This window comes from Culicoides brevitarsis, chromosome 2 (genome assembly GCF_036172545.1).
Source record: "Culicoides brevitarsis isolate CSIRO-B50_1 chromosome 2, AGI_CSIRO_Cbre_v1, whole genome shotgun sequence".
Taxonomy (NCBI): Eukaryota; Metazoa; Arthropoda; class Insecta; order Diptera; family Ceratopogonidae; genus Culicoides; species Culicoides brevitarsis.
This window is the reverse complement of record NC_087086.1, coordinates 9465944-9487429: the sequence shown is the minus strand read 5'-3', so window position 1 is coordinate 9487429 and position 21486 is coordinate 9465944. Positions and strand designations below refer to the sequence as shown.

At 24.3% G+C, this 21486-nt stretch overlaps 1 protein-coding gene across 1 annotated transcript in view; it reads left to right on the top strand.

Annotated features, from left to right (window-relative positions):
• LOC134828473 (metabotropic glycine receptor) overlaps positions 1 to 21486 on the top strand; it is a 28240-nt gene that overhangs the window by 2629 nt on the left and 4125 nt on the right. Inside the window, exons 2-3 of the mRNA XM_063841452.1 lie at positions 15897 to 16419; positions 20174 to 20607. Of these exons, the coding sequence (XP_063697522.1) occupies positions 16093 to 16419; positions 20174 to 20607 (761 nt within the window). The 5' untranslated portion in view covers positions 15897 to 16092. The remainder of the gene's footprint in view (positions 1 to 15896; positions 16420 to 20173; positions 20608 to 21486) is intronic.

Genomic DNA, 21486 nt, shown 5'->3' with positions numbered 1-21486 from the left:
TTTACCTGCGATGACGAGGAGGCGACGATGTCCTTCGCTGTAAAAATTCACGTTTCGCCTAAAGATTTTTTTTTGTCTCATTTGATTGGTTTTTCATGAAAAAAATATAAAATTTATTAAAAAGTTAAAATTTAAAAAAAAAATTAGAAAAAAATTAAAAAAAAATATTTAAAAAAAATTAAAGAACCACGTGGTTTAAAAAATTTACAAAAATTATTATTTTTTTAAAAAATTAATTTTTAATTAAAAAATTAAGAATAAAAAAAATATTCAAATAAATAAAATTGAATTATATTAAAAATAAAAAAAATAAACCACGTGGTCTATTTTTTTTAAATAGATAAACTTTTTTAAGTAGAAAATTAAAAATAAAAAAAAAAATAAAATTAATTTTTCAGTTAATTTTCAATAATTTTTTTAATTAAAAAAATTTAAAAATATTCAAATTAAATTAATTAATAAACTAAATTAAAAAATAAAATAAAATAAAGCACGTGGTTGAAAAATTTTTTAAGTAAAAATTTACGAATAAAAAATTAAGTTAAATAAACTTAAATAATTAAAAAAATAACTTTGGTTTAATTTTTAATAAAATAAAAAAAAATATTAAAATTTTTTTTTAATTTTTAATAGATAAAATTTTTAAATGAAAAAAAATAAGAATAAAAAAATATTTAAATGAATTGAATAAAATTAAATTAAACCAAATTAGAAATACAATTAATTAAAGAAACCACGTGGTTTAATAAATTTTAAATTAAAAAAAAAATAAAATTAATTTAAAATTTAAACTTATTTAAAAATTTTAAAATAATTTATTAATTTTTAAATTAATTTAATTTTTATTATTTTTTTTAAATAAATTTAAATAAGTGACGCGAGACGTATTTTTAACATTTTTACATATAAAATTGTGTCAGTTGCAATCATCATCCCAGTAACGGGGAAAATGTCAAAGGAGATGATGGCCTTGTCGTAAGCGTAAAAGGATCTCCACAAAATGTAACCACGAGTAAAAACTATCATCATAACTGTTTATAACATGTCTATTATTATTTGTTGAACGTACATGGAAAATGTCAAAGGAAGAACATTTTTGGACCATTTTGATTAGCATATTAAACCACACACACCCAGACACAGACAAAGTACGAGAAAAGGATGAATCTATTAATACGAGTTGTCCTTTTATCATCATCATTGCCTAATAAATGTTTTAAAAGCGGCACACATTCACGTAATGATGATGAAAAAGGGGTTAAGGCATGTCAGATCTATCGAAAGTGCCCCCCTCTCCCCTAATCGCATTTCAAGGTCAATAACTACTCTTCGGGAAAAACTTTTCGAGCATAACCGCCCTTTTATGGTTAGAGATAGCGGAAAAGAGAGCGCTACACAAAAAAAAACCCTTTCTTGTGAATCATCAATTTAGAAAAATCGTCCTTAATTAACAACACGACGACCCTTTTTTTTCTTCCTCATTTTTCTCTTGTAAATAATTTTCCTACTTATTTAACCACTCAAACAGTTCCTCTCTCTGTCTCTCTAATTTTCATCGTTTACAATATTCATGAACAACGTGTAAGGCGGACCGAGGAGGAACGGCAAAACACAAGTAAAGTGACAACACAACAACAGCAAAAAAAAAATTGACTGACACACGCAAAAAAAAAAGATGATTTAAAATTCACTTAAAGTCACGTATTTCATATGACTTGCATACAAGTTGTCGCTCATCAAGCAATTTTATTTAATAAAAGAAGGAAGGCGATACAAATTGTTGGAAGTTTTTTGTATCACGACCATTTGTCAAGGCATCTTTTTGGTGTTCGCTTGAACGGTTTTCATGGAAAATTCGATGGAAATGAAGAAAAGTCGTAAAAAATTGAATTTTTAACCATTTTTGTCGGTTAAAGAAGAAGGATTGAAATGGCATGAAACGCAGTTAATGAAGCGAATTTTTTCATTTTGAAAGGTTTTTTTGTGGTTTTAATGAAAATTTTGGTCATTAAGAGACTTTTAATTATAAAAAAATATAAAAAATAATTTTTAATTAGTCAAAAGCTGAAAATTTCAATTTTTCATTATTTTTAATCAAAAAATATCATGAAAACTCATTAAAATGAAAAAAAATCTTTGAAAATTTGTAAAAGTATTGTGACGAATATTAATTTTGGGACTTTTCAAGTTTAATTAAAAATACTTTACAAATTCTTTTCTATCTCGTCCTTAATTAAAAATCTATTTTAATGATAAATTATGCTTCAAACGGGCAAATTTCGTTATGAAATTCACTCAAATTAACTTTTTCATATTTAAAAAAACATAAATTTAAATTAAATAAATATTTAAAAATTTTTAAAGTTTTTTTTTAAAGTTTTTTTTTTCAATTATTTTATTTAAAAAAATAAGTTTTTAATTTAATAATTAATTTTTAAATATTTTATTTATTTATTGATTTTTTTATAATTATTTATTTTTTTTTATTTTCAAAATTTTTAATTTTTAAAATTTTATTTTCTTTTAAAATTTTAAATGCTTCAAATATTTTTTAATTTAATAAATTTTAAAAGCTACAAATTAATTCAAAATATGTAAATTTTAAAATCTGTTAATTCAAAAATTTTACCGTTAAATTTTAAGTTGAAGTTATTTCATCAAAATTTTTTGATAAAATAATAAAAATGATTAAATAATTATTTAACTTAAAATTTAACGGTCAAATTTTTGAATTGACAGATGTCAAAATTTACAAATTTTAATTAATTTATAATTTTTTAATTAATTATAATTTATTATTTCTACAAATTTTTTAACATATTCCACAAAAATAGTTAAAAATATGTAAAATTTTAGCGATTTGACAATTTTTATTTAAACATTTAAAAAATTATCAGTTGATCCTTTAAATGTTTTTCCTTTATTTTATGCCAAAAGCAATTTAACTTTAAAAAAAATTACTCCTGCCTTCTCTAAAGTCTCATATTAAGTAAGAAAAATCAAATTTTCAACAAATTTCCATCAAATATGAACTTTTTTTCATTGAAACGTATCAAAAGTCAAGCAATTTCCACATTCTCATGGCACAAAAAAAAATTTCTAGCAAAACATGCGGAATGGAACGCCGTAATCAATCAATATAAATTACAAATGGAATCAAGAATCCATCATTCATGACTTAAGTTTTAGTCAATAAAATTTACCTGATGGTGCTTTCTTGCTCTTGCACAAACAAACAGCGCGCCGCAATGAATATTTTTCTTGTATTATTATTTAATTTTCGTCTAATGGAACGAGGAACGGCAACGACAACTAACGTCGATGAATGGCGGTTTTATTTTATTTTTCGCCTCTTCTCCTTCTTCCTTCTTGTCTTTTTTCCTCGTTTCTCTCTCGTTAAATAAATGATAGGATTTTTAGGTGAATATGACGCAAAACACAAATGTCGACGACAGAAAAGAGAGAAAAAGAAGAAAAAAAAATCAGAGGAAAAGTGTAAAGTTGACTTGGAATCAATAACTCATATCCATTGTAGTTGCCTCAAGTGACTGGCTCGTTGCGTAACTATGTGATTAGCATTCGGCAAATATTTGTCTCGACATGACATCGAGTGGGATTAGGACGGGGTGAGAAGCAAAACCAAACTGTGTGCGGCAGATTGTGTTGAAATTTGACAATAAATCATCTTACCACACATTCACACCAGCCAGCTTCAGATTTTTTTTATATTCAATATTAAATATTTATTGAGATAGAGAAGGAATGAGTTTGTCGATTGGGAAAGGATTTTTTTTATTATTTCCGTAAATAATTCTCACACGTCTTGTAAAGTTTATTTTTGGGGCGTTTCGTTAAAAAATGAAATAAAAAAATGTTTTCCTCATTTTATCTTCAAAAAATAAAATTAAAATTATTGAAAAAATTAAAAAATTAATTAAAAATTTTATTTAAAAAAAATATAAATTTATTAAAAAAAAAATAAAATTTAATTTAAAAATTAACAATTTAAATAAATAATATTATTTAAAAAATATAAATATTTATTGGTGATTCATGAAATTAATTTTATTATTAATTTTTATTATTATTTTATTTTTATTTCATTGAAAAGATTTGAAGGGCTAATGTGATAAATCGCACATATGCATGGATAAAATTGGGATAGAGTAGCTTAGATGCTTATTTTTTACAGATTTAGGTTGAAAAATCTATAAGTTAATTTTTAAATAAATTAAAAAATATATAAAGTTTTTTAATTAAAAATGTATAAATCGTGAAAATCGTAAAAAAATAAAAATATATATTTTTTAAATTCAAAATTTAGGTAAAAATACATAATTAAAGGAAACATTTAAACCTAAAAAAAGAAAAATTAAATGACATTACAATAAAAACTCATATTAAAGTAAGTTCACGCGGTCTCACAATCGTATTGTATCGAAAATGGATTTACTCCTACTTTTCAGTAAAAATACAAAAAATTTCAAATAAAGTATGTAAAGTAGTACGTGAAGTGTACGAGATTGTATTGCATACGTCTACGTAGAAATTAAAAGTCATTAAAACCGCCAAAAACAAGTAATTAAATAATTAAAAAATGGAAAACCCGACCTAAAAGTGTCCATATTGTTCAGAGGAGCAACAACGGGATGCATATGAGCATCATATTCTCGTGGCTCATTGGGGTAGTCTTGACGCCACGAGACAGTTTTATATGGAAAACGGAGTAGGCCATATATCAGATGACGCCGTTGACGCTGACGAGCCGCAAACCACTCCTCCGCATCAAGAACATCAACAATCTCATCCAACAACCCGTAGCAGTCGTCCAAAAACCTCCAATTCAAGGCCAATGGTTTTGTTGTACAAGATGCAACAAAGACTTCGTGAATCGGAAAGGTTGCTACATGCATTTACGGCGGATCCACGGAATGGAATTTTCCTTCGTAGCGAGAGGAAAAGAGTGCATTGTCACGAAATACTAAATAAATTTTTGATAAAAAATATTTGATTTTTATTTTATTATTATTCGTTAAAATATTTGTTCACTTTTCACTTTTATTATTTTTTTTCAATTATAACCTCTTTTCTAATTTCGTTTTGATTTTCTTATTTTTCTTAAACACTAAATACCGTAATCTTGAGAATGCTAAGAGAATTTAAAAAACTCTTCTCTTAACGAAAATAGAAGTCAAAATTCGTTCTTTTAACATTTTTTTGTTTCAAATTCTAATTTTTGAAATTTTTTTAACTGAAAATTTTGAAATTTTAACTTATTTTGTATTTTTATATATTTTTATTTTAAAATTATCATTTTTGTGTCAAAACCTTTTAAAAAAAAATTAAAAATTGTTGAAAAAAATATTTAAAAACTTTAAAAATTTAAGAGAAATTGTGTTCTCTTAACTTCAAAATAAGCCTTCTCTTAATTTATCTACATTTTTCCGTGTCATTTGAATTTTAACGGCATTCTCTACATTACAGTAATAACACTAAACACTAAACACTAAGAATCTACAAAAAATGCATATGTGCGATTTATCACATTAGCCCTTCATTTTAATATAAATTTATTACTTAATTCTTATATATATTTTTTTTATTTTAAAAAATTATTTTAAAATTTGTAATAAAATTAATTTAAAATTTAAATTTTTAAACAGACATGAAAAATCATAAAAATTTAAAAAAATTAATAAAGTTTCAAAATAAATAATTAGAAAAAATTCTCGTAAGTGAAATTAATAAAATGAATTAAAAATTTATTTAATTTTATTTAAAATTTTTTAAATCATTTTATTTATTTATTAGTTTATTTTTAAATCAATTTAATAAAATTAATTCAAAAAAATAATTTATCAAAAAAAAGACAATTTAAAATACGCTAAAATTTTCCGCATCACGAAACCTTTTATATCTCTTTTAATTTCATTTTTTCCTGCACAAAAGTTTCATCATCCCCGTTCTTATCGCCGATTTTCTCGCATCTTACACTTTATGACACGCAAGAAACAACCTCATCATCACATCAGAGACACGAAAATTTTAGAAATTTAATTTAAAATCTCGTTCAATTTTTCTCGGTATCTTTCTCTTTCGCTCTCTCTGGAGTGTATAAGCAATTATTTCATCTTACAACTAATCCTTTTAATGCAATAATTTCGTATATTTCAGTGACGTGCTTTGATGTTTCTTTGAAGATTTAACGAAGTAACGATTGGGCGCCAAAAATTAGGTCAATTTAATTTGAAATTGCTCCGACACTGACATCATCTCACGAGAAAATTCATTAATAAAACACACAAAATTAAATTCCGAGCACTGCAAATAACTTGCGAGTTATTACCGCACACAAATAATGATTTAAAAAATTTTTTTTGCTCTGCTGCATCAAATATTGGATCGTTTATTGCATTAAAATTGCATCAATTTCCCATCAAGAGATGCTTTCTTTGTGTACATATCGTTCGCGCGTCACATAATCCTTGTCGTTCCTGTTCGTGAAACGGAATAAATTTATTTTGATTGGAACTGAGGCAATTTATTTTTTTTTTACTTTTTAAGCAATTTGCGAAGCGTTTCCTCTCCCCAAAAATTGAAACGACACTACAGAACTTAGTTAATAACCTACAGAAACAATTCCGTGGGCGATGCTCTGCGATGTAAATTTAGGCAACGAATAGCGAAGAAGAACTATTATAATAACAGCGTGTTTCCTGACTCTTGCTCTCGAGTATTTTTCTCAGGGATGTGCTTCTAAAAGGGGTAAAAAAAACAATTTTTATAGAAAAATCAAGAGAAAAAATTTCAACAAAGGTGTGTTTCGCATAAAAATGATTGTTATTCCGGAAAATTACGAGACCACGACAAATAAATTGACGTTTTATGTGGAAAACTAGCTTTTTAAGAGCCCAGAAAAGGAGAAATTTATGAGGCCATCACTGCTTTATAGCGCACTTTATAGAACAGAACAAACGATAAAATAACCATTAGAAGCGTCACATGTTCATGTTCGAATAATAAAGCAACATTCATGATATTTTTGCATGATAGCCTGGTTGCGAAAATTATTTTATGGCGAATTTTTTGCCCTTTAATGGATTTTTGGCAAGAAATTTGTAAGGATTTAATTTAATTTTTTTCCTCATTTTTTATGGATTTTTTAAGATTATTTTTTGTGACAAAATTTGACATAATTTATCAAAAAAAAATTATTTATTTAAAAATTTTATTAAATATTTTCGAAAATTTTTATTTTATTTAAATTTTTATTTAAAGCAAAAGGACAAATAATTTTTTTTATAAAAATAATTATTTAAATTTAAATATTTTTTTAATTTTTTTTTAATAATTTTCTAAAATATTTTTTTCAAATAATAATTTTTTAAAATAAATAGTTTTTTTTAAATATTTTTTTCAAATAATTTTTTCAAATAATTTTTTAAAAAGTTTTTAGAATAATTATTTAAAAAAATAATTTTTTTGAATATATGTAATTTTTTTTAATTATTTTTAAATAATTAATTTTAAATTATTTTTATAAAAATTTTTGATTTTATTAATACATAAATTTTTAATTAATTTAATTTTAATTATTTTTTCTTTAGATTATAGGTTAAGTTCGTAATTTTTTTTTTTTAATTTTAAACAAATTTTGTAACGCAATAACTCAAATTTTGCTTCAAGAATCTTTTTGAAATTTTTTTAAATTATTTTTATTGACTTTTAGAAGGTTTTGGATCGATTTTGAAAGTTTTAAAATTTTTCAAAAGCTTCTCACTCCAAAAACCTTTTAAGAGTCAATAAGAACTTTAAAAAAAATCTTCAAAGAAATTCATGAAGCAGAACTTAAATTATTGCGTTTCAAAATTTATTCAACTTTTTGAACTTTTCATCATCTTTGACCTAATTTCAAAGACAACAATTCACAAAAAGAAAAACTGCCAATTCAGTAACCGTTAAAATCCGTTTAATTTTGTTGAAAACCCCTTGTCATAAACTCATAAAACGATCAAAGGAACTCGTTCGTTTCCCTTACCCAGCTACGAGGACGACGACGACGACAAACAATAAAAGTATCAACAACAAGAGTAAATAAGAAAGGTGTTGTTACTGCTACATTGTAGTAGAACAACAACAACATGCTATTCAAAACTCTTCAACAATATTGTCGTTATTACCACCCCTTTTTCGGCATACAGCGTCTCACACCATTTTTCATCTCGTGTCTCATCTTCTGTGTGCTGTGCGTGAAAACTGAAACGAATGCCTTATGATAATATTTTACAATACAGAGAATACCAAACTTCGATATATTTTCCGTAAAACCAAGAAGTATTGTCGAAAAATGTTTTCTGTGCGGTTTTGTATCTTGTTTTGAGTATTTTTCGCAAAATTTTAACATTTTAGGCCGAGACAAAAATCAAAAATGTTTCCGATTTGACCTTTTTTAAATAAGTATTACGAATTTTATAAATTTTTATATTAATTTTGAAAATTAGGATGGATAAAAAATTTTTTTTTTTACAAAATTTTACATTAAAAATTAAAAAAAATTAAGAAAATAATAAAATTTTAAACAAAAAATATATTTTTTAAATATTATTTAAGAAAAATTGATTAATAATTATTAAAATTATTTAAATAAATTTTGTGTAACTTTTTAAAAAAATTATCAATAAATAAAAAATATAAAAATTAAATATAAAATAATTTTAAAAAAATAAAAAAAAAATATTTTTTTTTTAATTTAATAAAATATAATTAAATTTTGGTAAACAATTATTATTTAAATTTGCAGAGAAATTAAAATTAAAATAAATAAAAAAAAAGTATTTAATTAAATAAATTTAAAAAAATTAAATTAAATAAAATTATAAATATAATTTAATTATTTTTTCATTTTTATTAATAAAAAAAATAATTAAAAAATAATTTTAAAAAATTTTTTAAAAATTATTAATTAATATTCCAAAAATTTTAATTTATTTAAAATTCTTAATTTTATTCAAAAAAATTTCTTTTCTTTAAAATTTCTTAAATCGAATCGAAAACATTTTTAATTTTTGTATCAGCCTTAAATAGCATTCTCTTCTTCTTTTTTGCTCCTGTACAGTATCTATAGCGCCATACGTGTGCTAAATAACTGTATCTCCTTCGTCTTTTCTCAAATACCAAAAAGTCACACACAAACTCGACACAATAGAATTGTGGCATTTTTATTATTATTATTCTTCTACCTTTCAATTATTTTCGTGTACGTCATTGGCAAAAGTAAAACGTTTGTAATTGAATTTTCACTCTAATTTCATGGTTCTGACTTCGTCAAAAAGGAGTTGACAACTGCGAGACTTTGTTTTCGGACTTTTCTCTAAAAATAAATTTAAAAAAATGCAATTATCGAGATTTTTTCAGTATTTTGTTCTTTTTCTCGTTTGTGAGTTGATGAAAAAAAAATGTTTTTAATTTCCTGTTTTCGTTATTTGTTTCCATTGTTTTGTTACAACCCCTTGCTCGTTCTCGTGTCTTCCACGGAGACAACTTTGTAAATTGTTATGACAGTTATATCACCACAACTTCAAACAAAGTGCATCCAAATAACAAACAAACAACTACAACGCAAGTGAACTGCAAATAATGCATCTGCGTCGCTTTCTCTTTGTCTCTCTTCGTCACTTCCTTCTAGAAAAGAAAAAATTCTCATGTGTGTTTGTTACGCAAACAAGAAAAAAGGAAGAAAATTGCTCGATGATTCATATCATCATCATCTTATCACGCGGAGACAGGGAACGACATCAATTGACGTCAACCTTTTTAATGGAAAAATGAAGTGCAAATTATATTTTAAGACGTGATATTAGCAAGAGATTACAAAATGTAACAACCGACAAGTAAATGGTGTTTGTTGTCGCGTGGGGAGTTGCCAGAATAAAGTGCATATCATGAGAAATTGGGACCTACTAATGCATCAGACATCACATGACATGACAAAAAAAAAGCAACAACAGCAACACCGACGACGACAAAAAGTGTGTTTATTGCTATTTTATCGATTTTATTAAAAGTGCCTTTTTTGGGGACATGCAAGGGTGAATTTATTTCTTTATAACAAAAAAAAAAATAGGATAAATTTGCATAACAAAAAATATGCGAGAAAAAGGAAAAAAAAGTACTAAATTTAAAAAAAAAATAATTAAAAAGCATTGAAAAATTTATTTTTTAATTTTAGTATTATTAAATTATTATTTTTACGAAATTTAAAAAATGTAATAATATATTTTAAAAACAAATTAAATAAATATTTTATAATATACAATTAATACAGAAAAATAATTTTAAAATAAATTTAATTATTTTTTTACAATTTTTTGAGTCAAATTTATTTTAATTTTAATTATTTTTTTTTATTTTATAAAAAAATTATTTAAAAATTTTACAATAAAAATTATTTTTTTAAATTTTTTTGAAGTTTAAAAAATTAATTAATTAATTTTAATTTATTATTTGGGAAATTTCTATTTTATTTTTAATTTATTAAATTTAATTAATTTTATTAATTATTTTTAATTATTTAAATATTTATTTTTTGATTTTTTTAATAAATTTTATTTATTAATTTTTAATTTTAATTAATTTAAATTTTTTTTTTTAATTAAAAAATATCACACTTGATGAAAGAGTTATGACTTTTTAAAAAATATTTAAAAAATCTGATAAAATATTAAAAATTCGGCTCATTTAAAACAATTTGACCTTTTTGCAGATAAAAAAATGCCAAAATTTTCAAACATTTACTCTAATTAAAATTTAATAAAAATTAAAAAAAAAAATAAATTAAATTAAATTTTTTATGCATTAATGTAATTTAATTAAATATATTTTTTTTTAATTTTTAAATTAAATTTTAAGCTCAAATTAAATTTTTTGCCTCTTTTTTAAGGGAATTTATTTTAAAAATTGAATTGATTTAAAATTTATTATTTTGTAATGAAAATTAATAAAATTAAAATTCAAATTTAATCAAAATATCGAAATATGAATCATATTGGAAAAATACTTTTTCTCCATATGATAATATTAAATTCACTTCATCAATATGTAACAAAAGGGTTCATTCAACTCACCCGATCTTCCGGTCGAAACCTTTTTTTGGCACTTGTCAAAGATCAAAACATCTCACATCAAGGTCAAGTTCCCCACAAAAAAAAAAATTATCAACATGCGAGAGAAAAATTGATTTCCTCGAAAATATCTGCCATCATCGTCGTCATAATAATAATCTTCTTCTTCTTGACATCATCATGTGTAAGACGAATGCGAATTGCTTCTCGTACCACGCGAAAAATAAAATACGACCCATTCATTATTCCTTAATTTTGGGCATGTTTCGTGAAATAAAACTCTCATATACGACAAAAAGCAAGCAAAAAGTATCCTTAGGTAACGACCCGAAAGACGCAGAGCACGAGAAATATTCAAATAGATGCGAACTACAAGGAGGAGAGGAAAAAAAGCATAAAACAATATAAAACGGGCAAAATTTAGGTTAAACATGATAATTTATGACATTTTTACACCATACTTGGTCCATATAGTTTCTGCTTCGTTGTCGTCTCCGATGTTCCACACGCGTCGTAAAAGTTGAATGCCATCGAAAAAAGGTTTATATTGCGCGTCGTCGTCGTCGACGTTCCTATCCACTCATAAATACTTCCTTGGCCTTGTTTATGAGCGACATGACAGCAACGGAATTTATTTAGTAATTTCTACTTGACTCCACTTAAAATTCATGTCAGCTCGAATGTGTGTCGTTATGCAAAAAAAAGCCTTTTGTTCAATTTTCTATTAATTTCGCTTCGAAAGTCCATCTTGGTTTTTTTTTAAATAAATAAATAAATCGATTTCGGTGAAAAAATGATTTATTGCTCTCGTGTCTCAATTTCGCTCGTCTTTTCTCATTTGTCTTCTGCCTCCCACGAGAACGCGCGAAGCATGAAATGGCACGGAGAAACGAACAAGAAGAGACAAAATCACATAATAATCATAATTGGAGAATAAGAAGACGAGGAAAATGTAATATGCGGTGAAAACTAATATTTTATGTTTTTTCCTTACATTTTTTCCTCGAATGGACGACGACAGAAGAAAACGAAAAAAGACGGATAAAAATTAGATTTTTCGTTTTTTTTTACACAGTGACGGATTTAAACTTTTTTTTTTGAAATTTAAGGCTAAACAATTTTATTTAAAATTTGCCAATTAAAAATTATTAAAATAATTTTTTTTAAATAAAAAAATTAATTAAAAAAAATAATAATTATTATTTTATTTTATTTTTTTTTACTTTAAAAAAAAATATTTATATTTCAGTAGAAAATGCCTCATAAAAGCAGATTTATTTATTTTTTATTATTATTTAATTAAAAATTTTAATTCTTCATGATTTTTTATTCAAAAAATTTTATTATTTTTTATTTAATTTTTTAATTTAAATTTTGAATTATTTTTCCCAAAAATTTAATTAGATGTACCTAATAAAATTTTAAATATTTTTGGGCATTTTTTGAATAAAAAAAATCATGAATAATTAAAATTTTCAATTAAATAATAAAAAAAAAATAAACAAATCTGCTTTAATGTGGCATTTTTATTGAAATATAAATAATTTTTTTTAGAAAGTAAAAAAAATAAAATAATAATTATTTTTTTTAATTAATTTTTTTATTTTAATTTTTATTTAAAAAAAATTATTCTAATAATTTTTATTTGGCAAATTTTAAAGTACATAATGTAAAAAATATAATTAATTTAATATTAAGAAATTAAAAAAAATTATTTAATTTTTTAAATAATTTTAAAAAAATATTATATTAATATTTTTTATTATTTATTTTCATTTATTTAAGTATTTTTTTATTTTTAATTATTTTATTTTTTATTTTTATGGTAAAAGATTAAATTTTATTCGACTTGTTAAAAAAAATTAGTTCGTAAAATTTAAGCTTGGTTAAATTCGAGGTTAAATTTAATTTTTTTTTTTAATTTTTGAGGCATACATACCCGTCTCTGCTTGTTCATCTGCACCCGACTTGATAATTTGGCAGGAGGATGAGGTACACACTACACGAAAACTCGGGCATGGAGCAACATCATCATCGATAAAATAGAGAACCGAATGCTATTAATACGATTTTATTGATTTCTTCTCCTCTATTTATTATCTCTCTGTGTGTGTGTGTGCACGAAACGCCATTCTACGCTACAAATGGGTCGATTGAGTGCGTGCGTTCCATATCAAAATGTGCGAGATATCCTCGCCGAAGAAAAAAACACGCATTTTTTTATGATTATGCCCCATGTAGGACTGCCGTCGTTGTCAATTTCGATGCAAAGACCCGAATGCTCGTTTATTTACTTTCATTTTCAAATGACGCGTAACCCATTATTGACTCGTATAGTCTCCGATTGACCATCCTTTTAACGTATTTATTACGGATATTGATAATAAAATGTTGTTGTTGTCGTTTTTTTTCTGTGTGCCTGCCTTTAATTAAGTGTGTTGTTAAGTAAATGGGCTTTATCGTTTTACTATCTTTCTCGTGTCGCTCATTTCGTGACACATGTGTGTGTGGGTGTCGCAGATGGAGACGTCTGGTTGAGTGATTACCGAAGCACGTGTTGTACACACAAAAAATGTATATTTAAATTCATATTTTGGGAGTCGCGTTACAAATAGCATTGCCATAAATCATTTTATCGTGTTACATTCGACATGGAAAATATTTAAAATGATTTTTGAGGGATGTTTATGCGGAATGGGAAAGTTGAATGAGCGTCTTTTGACTTCTGTTTGATTAATTTTCATCATTTTTATTTTTTTTTAATTTTTACAAGTTTTTTTTTAATTATTTAATTTTTTAAAATTTAAAAAAAATATTTTTTTTTAGAAAGTTAAAAAAAATAATCGTATTTAGAGAAGGCTTACAAAATTTATAAAAAATTACAATAAAAAAAATTTTTTGTAAAAAAAATTACAAAAAAATTAAAAATCTTTTCTGAGATTTCAAAAATATTTTTAAAAAATTTTAAATAGAATATTTTTTTATAAAAAAAAATAAATAAAATTTTATTAACAATTTTTAAATAGATATCTAATAAAATTTAAGAATTTTTCGAAATATTTGTGGATTATGTTCAAACTCTAAAAAATAACGGAAAATAACTGAGGATGCAGCTTAAGCAGGTCGAAAAAATTGAAACAAAAATCAATAATTTTTTTTTATGAAACCATTAAAAATTTTAATTTCAAAAAAAAAAAAAAAAAAAAATTAATTTTTTGAAAAAAATTAATGAAATTTAAGAACAATTCGAGAAAAAATTATTTTTCAAAACCCATAAAATTTTTTTATTTCACGAAATTATTGAAAATTTTTTATTAAAAAAAAATAATTATATTAATTAATTAATTTTAATAATTTTTTTAATTATTTCTTAAAAAACGTTAAAAAAAATTCGTAAAAAAACATTAGTGAAGTTTCAGAATTTTTCAAAAAAAAAATCTCAGTTTTGTCAAATTCTACTATACGGTAAATCCATAGAAAATTTAGAAATTTTTCTGAAAAAGTAAAAAAACAAAGAAGATTTAAGTTGAAAAAATTTATTTAAAAAAAATATTTTTTGTCTAAAAAATGAATAATTTTAAAAAATCAATAATTTTTTAATTTTGATTAAAAAAAAAAATATTTAAATAATTTTAATGGAATTTTTAAAATATACAAAAAAAAAACTTTAGAAGAAAAAATTTAAATATTTTTAACAAAAATTTCAAAAAATATTTAATATTTAAGCCTTGTTAAATTAAAATAATTAAATTAAAAAAAAAAAAAAAAAATAAATATATAATAAAAAAAAAATAAAAAATATTTAAATTTGAAAAATTATTTCTTTTAAGAAAATTAGTGAAATTTAAGATTAAAAAATAAAAAATATTTTTTCAAATATTTAAACAACATAAAAGCTTCAATTGATGTCCAAAAAGCCAATCAATCATAAAAAAGCTAATTTTCGTCCCTATCTCCCCAAACTTGTCTAAATTCAAAACTGTGATTTATTCGGCTTTTGTTTTACGTTTCAAACAAAAAAAGCAAAAAAAAACAACAATGAAAAAAATGTAATCGAGAGAGGGTTAGGCACATCCATTTCAATTACATCACACAATCAAAATTCATACATTTTTCATAGAAACATGTTTTCATTATCCATTTTTTTCTGTTGTTATTGCGGCGGCATCGGTTTGATGTCTCATCTCACATTTTTACGTTTTTTTTCGCAATTCCCTGTTGACTGTAACTCTTGAACTTGGTTTTAATTTTCATGAACTCTCGACATAAAATATTCAAAAAAAAAAAAAAAAAAAGACGCACGCAGGCAAAAAAAGACACAAAATATTCTTAATTTTCCTTCATCACCGTCAAACGTTAGATATTTGTTTGCTTGATGTCTGCCAGCCTGACTGTCTGTGCGTTTGCATGAAAAGTGCTCAAAAGTCATCAAGCATGGAAAAGAACTCAAATCGCTTTTATTTGAGGAATTTTTCGTGAAAAGCACGGAATTTTATGGAAAAATGCTTGAAACAGAGGAAAAAACGTAACGGAAGAGAAACGACGAACGATGATGATGATGTGAAGTGTTGACAATATATTGTTATGTTTTTTTACATTTGTTCACGTTTTCAACGAAAGACGAACGAATATCGCCCGTTCTATTTGCATTTACTTGCCACATGTAATTTTTTTGTGATTTTCTCCCCCATTCTTCGTTTCTTTCCTCTTTATGGGCATGAAATGTGCGTAAAAATAACAGATTTTAACTTTTTTCTTTATTCTTTCTCTTTTCAGATGCATCCAGCGCCACATCCGGTGCTTACGACTAAAATGATGTAATTCCCGTCGTCCTCGAGCGAGAAAAAAAAATCGAAAGAAAAATAAAAAAAAAGAAGAAAATCAATTCACAGACAATCTGTGCACCTCAACTATTTTTCGATAATATTTATCTTCGTCTATCACACTTTTTTATTATTTTTGCCTTTGTGATATGGAAAATCAACTGTTGCATTCCGTACCGACATCCCCATCATCATCATCATCATCTTTGCCGCCGCAAGTAACGAGGCAACAAAATACATCAAAATCATCTGTCGTCGTGAAAAATCGCATTAAAAATGTTCTTTGCAGCAACTATCACAGAAAGGGATCAGTCACACTTTATTCGTATCTCTTTCTCTTCCTTTTCCATTCAACAATCTTCATTAAAACGATACAATCGCATGCACAGCAGCAGGCGGTAACGTCAACGGGAACGACGACGACGTCGACGCAACAATGTGAATATAAAGTTTTAGAGGAAATACCACCGGATCCAGTAAGTTAAATAAAATTACAACTATATTTATTTTATTTTTCGTGCCGAATGTCTCTCTCGCTGACTTTAGATGAATGGAATGAAAAGTGATGATGATTGTGCAATGAGATTTTGTTGCAATTCCCAGTTTTTGTGGGAAATTCAGAAGACAAAAATTTAATATTTGTCATGCGATGTTTGTCTGTCACAAGGGAATTTTGTTCAGTTTCAATTTTATTGAAAGAAATTTTTGTTTTACTCTGAGTCTTTTAACTAGAAGATATTTTTTAGAAAATTTTCATATTTTCGAAATATTTCAATTTTTTTTAAATTATCAGTTAAGGTAATTGTCATAAAAAAATTATTTTTTAAAATTAAATATAATTAATAATTAATATATAATTAATAATAATTTTTTTTTAATTCGTGAATATTAATTTTATGATTTTTATTAAATTTAATTTTTAAAAATTTTAGATATTTATTTATTATTTTTTTAATTTAATTTTTTTGTTAATTTTTTTTTTAATTTTAAATTATTTTAATAAAATTTTAATTTAATTTAATTTTAATTTAATTTATTTTTTTTAATTATGAATTTCACATTAAAATAAATAAATAATAAAAATAAAGTCAAGTTTATCTCAATTTTTTAATTTGAATTTGAATTAAAATCTTAAAAGTTTTAAAACTAACAATTTTTAAGAAATTTTTGAAAAATTTTACAAAAATTGAACAAATTTTTAAAAATTTAAGGAAATTTAGCAAAAATGTTAAAGACATTTTTTAATAATTTTTTTTAAAAGAATTTAGAATTTTTTATTTTATTTTGCAAGAAATTATTTTTCTTTTCACTGTCAATTTAAAACTATCGACAGGAATTGTTAAATTTTATAAAAATAAAAAAAAAAACAAAAAAAAATAAGAAACTTCAATTAAAATTTTAAAAATAAATTAAGAGCTTAAAAATAATAATTCTTTTAATAATTTGTTAAAAAAAAATTATTTATTTTATTTTTTTTTTTCGTTAAAATTTTTTAATTAATTTAAAAGTACATATTAAATTTAGCACTTAGGTATTATAATTATGGGATTATTTTTTTCTAATTTTTTTTAAAAATTAAAAAAAAAATGTTTACTTAAATTTTAACTTTTCAGATTTAGAATTATTTATAATTCAATTTTTAATTTTTTAATTTAAATTTTTAATTTAAACAAAAATTTCATTTTATTTCATTTTACTTAAAATAATGAAAATTTAAAAAAAAATATGTAAAAAATTCGAAAAAAAATTATCAAATGAAATATTATGATGTCAGTTTTTGAGCACTTGATAACCAAAGTCTCATCAAAATTTAAAAAAAATCACTAAAACCTGTTTGTTTATGACACTCTTACTCTCTTCAAACTCAGGATCATTTAACATCCCCCAACATTAACGCTTCCCGTCTCTTCCTCGACTTTTCTCGTCATTATTGTGGATTTCAAACCAATTTTCCCCGAAAAAAAAACGACAACATTTTCACTCCCGTTTTACATCTCCCTTTAAATCAAACCCGATTATATCATCCATTATTTTACGTAATCTGTAACAAAAATCTCGGTACGAAACTTTTCTATCTCGTGTGAGTGAGCAAAGCTTCCGTATATATTCCGAAGCAGATTACATAACTTACAGAAGTACTTATCTGTTGCGTTGTTTCATCATCATCATCATCATCCCTTTTTATATGTCTCTCGTGTGTGTTTCTACGTTTGTGCATGACACCAAAAAGTGCTCTTTATATCCCATTTTTATGGTTTCAGAATTCATTTATACATATTTTTTTTTTCACATGTAAAGTTCGCAAACAGAAGCACGAGGCTTTTATGCATCATTTATTCATTAACAATTATTTGATTCCGGATTCTCTGGTTTCCGATATTTTATTATTTTATGGGTCAAAAATTTTTGAATGTGCATTGGGTTAACAGTTTAGAATGTGTATTAGGGCAAATTTGTAAAATGTGCATTAGGATTAATTTTTAGAATGCATGGGGATTAATGTTTATTGGGAATTTGTAATGGGCTAATTTTCAAAATGAGTGTTGGAGAAATTTTCATAATTTGAGTTAGGTCACAATTTTAGAATGTGTATTAGGGCAAATTTGTAAAATTTGCTTTGGGTAAAAATCGGTAATGTACACTGGGTCAAATTTTTGAAACATGGATTGGGTAAACTTTTCAGAATGTGTATCAGGTCAAAAATTTATGATGTGAATTTAGGAAGAATTTCAGAATGTGCATTGGGTCAAAGAAAATATTAGAATATTCAATGGGTCAAGTTTTCAAAATGTACATTAGGTCAAAAATAAACAATGAGCATTGTGGAAAATTTTCAGAATGTGCATTGGGGCACAATCTCAGAACATACATTGAGTAAAATTTTTAAAATGTGCACTGGGAAAATTTTGTTCATTGGGACACAGTTATAAAAATGTACATTGGGTCAAAAATTTATGATCTACATTCACACAGAATTTCAGGATGTGCATTAAGGAAAATTTTAAAAATGTGCATTGGGAAAATTTTTGTATTGGGGCATAGTTTTATAAATGACATTTATTAAATGTATTTTAGGTCAAAAATTATAATGTGAATTATAGTAGAATTTCAGAATGTGCATTGGGTCGAAAAAAAAAAATAGAATATTCATTGGGTAAAATTTTTAATTCTTTTATTGTAGTAAAATTTTAAATTGTGCATTGGGACAAGTTTTCAGAATGTGCTTTGGGACAAAATTAAATTTTCAGAAAAAATTTTTTTTTATATTTTTTTTTTCATTTTTGAATTATTCTTTGAATCTTCAATTAGGTTTCATTCTGTCTTTGACATTTGTTTGTTCAAGAAATTTTCTTTTTTTGTGTAAATTACGAAATAATATGAGAAAACTTTGGGCGCACAGAGAAAAGTTTGACCAAGTTGTTGATTAGATAATTTTCCTTGGTACATGAAGCACGAAGCTAAGCCAAGCAAAGATACAGGAGGTGATGAAAAGTTGTTATCGTATTATTATTACATTTATTAAAAGATTTTGGGAGGGGCGGCGGATAATTCCTTCTCCAAACGAAGCAGCAAAAAAAAAAGTTCTTGATTAAATTTAATTCTAATAATCATGAAAATCTTTGCCGAAAGAATGCCTTAATGCAGAAATAAATTTAATTTCCTCTTGTTGTTGTCATTTTCATTCAAATATCTCTCTCTCTCTCTCTCTGCGTAACTTTAAACTTTGCATTGTTTGCGTTCTCTCTTACCCCCTCCGCCGCAGTCCGTCAAAGACGATACGAACGAACTTAAAAGTAAATCTAGATAGATCCAGATTTAAGATATCTCTAGTTTCTTTCTCGTTCTCCGTGTATACGTGGCAGTTTATGTGTCTTTGTTATTTTTGTGAAATGTTATAGAAGCGTATCTTAAAATTAAATTAAATCGAAAAGTTTACCTTTTAAGGAGCATACGTGTGTGAGTCTGGTTTTTATTTATCTTGTCGTTCCTCCCCATATACTCTCGTTTGCTGCTTTGAAGCAAAACTTTTCTTTTTGTGTGCGAAAAACCTGTGAAATTAATGGCTAATAAAAGAATTAGTCGAGATAAAATGTAGTTTTTTCGATGTTTTGTTCGACAATTGAGCCATTTTACGGCAAAAATAACTTTTTTTCTTATTTTTTTTTTAATTAAAAACCAGGCGTCTCCATTCCTCCAATAAATCAATTTTTATTTTTCTTCTTTTTGCAGAATTACGATTTTGTCGATATCACAATCGAAGCTGCCACAGAATTAGCTGTGATGATGTCGAGATCGCGCCTAATGCATCACAACGCCACAATCGAGGCTAATCGCATTGCCAAGGAAACGCTGGCGAAAGAAGAAGATTTGTTAGCAGTTGCCATTGCGGCGCCCAAACTATCTGTAGCTGTAGTTCAATTTAGGGATCAAATATCAATAGCGCCGCCAACATCCTCGACAACGTCTTCGTTCCAGGTGAATCACACGGGAATTCCGACAGCAACTTCGCGCAGTTATCTGAGCGCATATTGGCGCGAATTGGGAGCTGCGTGGAATCAATCTGCCGGCGAGTATCGTTGGGGTACGCCGTTTCGGGATTGCGGGCCGCTCGTGAATCGATGGTTGTGGCCTTTTAGTGCGACAGTTGTTGAGCATGGACAAAAGTGAGTTTTAAAAGGATTGATTCTTAATTAAATTTAAAATAAAAATTAATACCGGAAATTTATTTTTTTTTAAATATAAATTTTAATTATTTTATTAAATTAATTATTTAAAAATTAATTAAAAAATAAAAATTGATTTGAAAACTATCAATAATTCATTTACATTTTTTAATTTATAAAAAAAAAATTAATTTAAAAAAAATAAATAAAAAATACTTAAATTTAATTTTTCAATTAAAAAATTTTCATTTTTTTTAAATGATTTCAGTTTTAAATTGAAAAAATATTTAAAATATATTTCGAAAATAGTTTTGAAAAATTTAATAATTTAATTTAATAAAATATTTAATTAAATTTAAAAAAAAATAATAAAATAAATTATTTATTTGAAAAAAAATAAAAAATTGAGATAAATATATTTAATAATTCGAAATAATTTAATTCATTTTAATTCAAAAAGTATGTATTAAAATAAAAAATTTATATGGAAAAAAAAATTATTTTAATTATTTTAATTTTTTTTTTAATTTTATTAAATTATTTTTATTTTTAAATGATGATGAATTTAGTTAAATTTAAAAAATTATACAAATATTTGAATTTTTTTTAATTAATAAATTATTTTTTTAATTAAAAAAAATCCTTATTTAAAATAAATTTAAAAAAAAATAAATAAATTTAAAATGAATTGATAAAACTTTTTTTAAATTTTAGAATTGATATTATTTTTTAATCTAATTTTTTAATTTAAAAATTTTTTGAAAACAAATATTTTAACATAAATTTTGAAAAATCATTAAAGATAATTTTTCAATACATTTTTTTTCAAAATTGATTTTTTTATAAAAAAAAAAATTTTTAATTTTTTTTCTGAACATT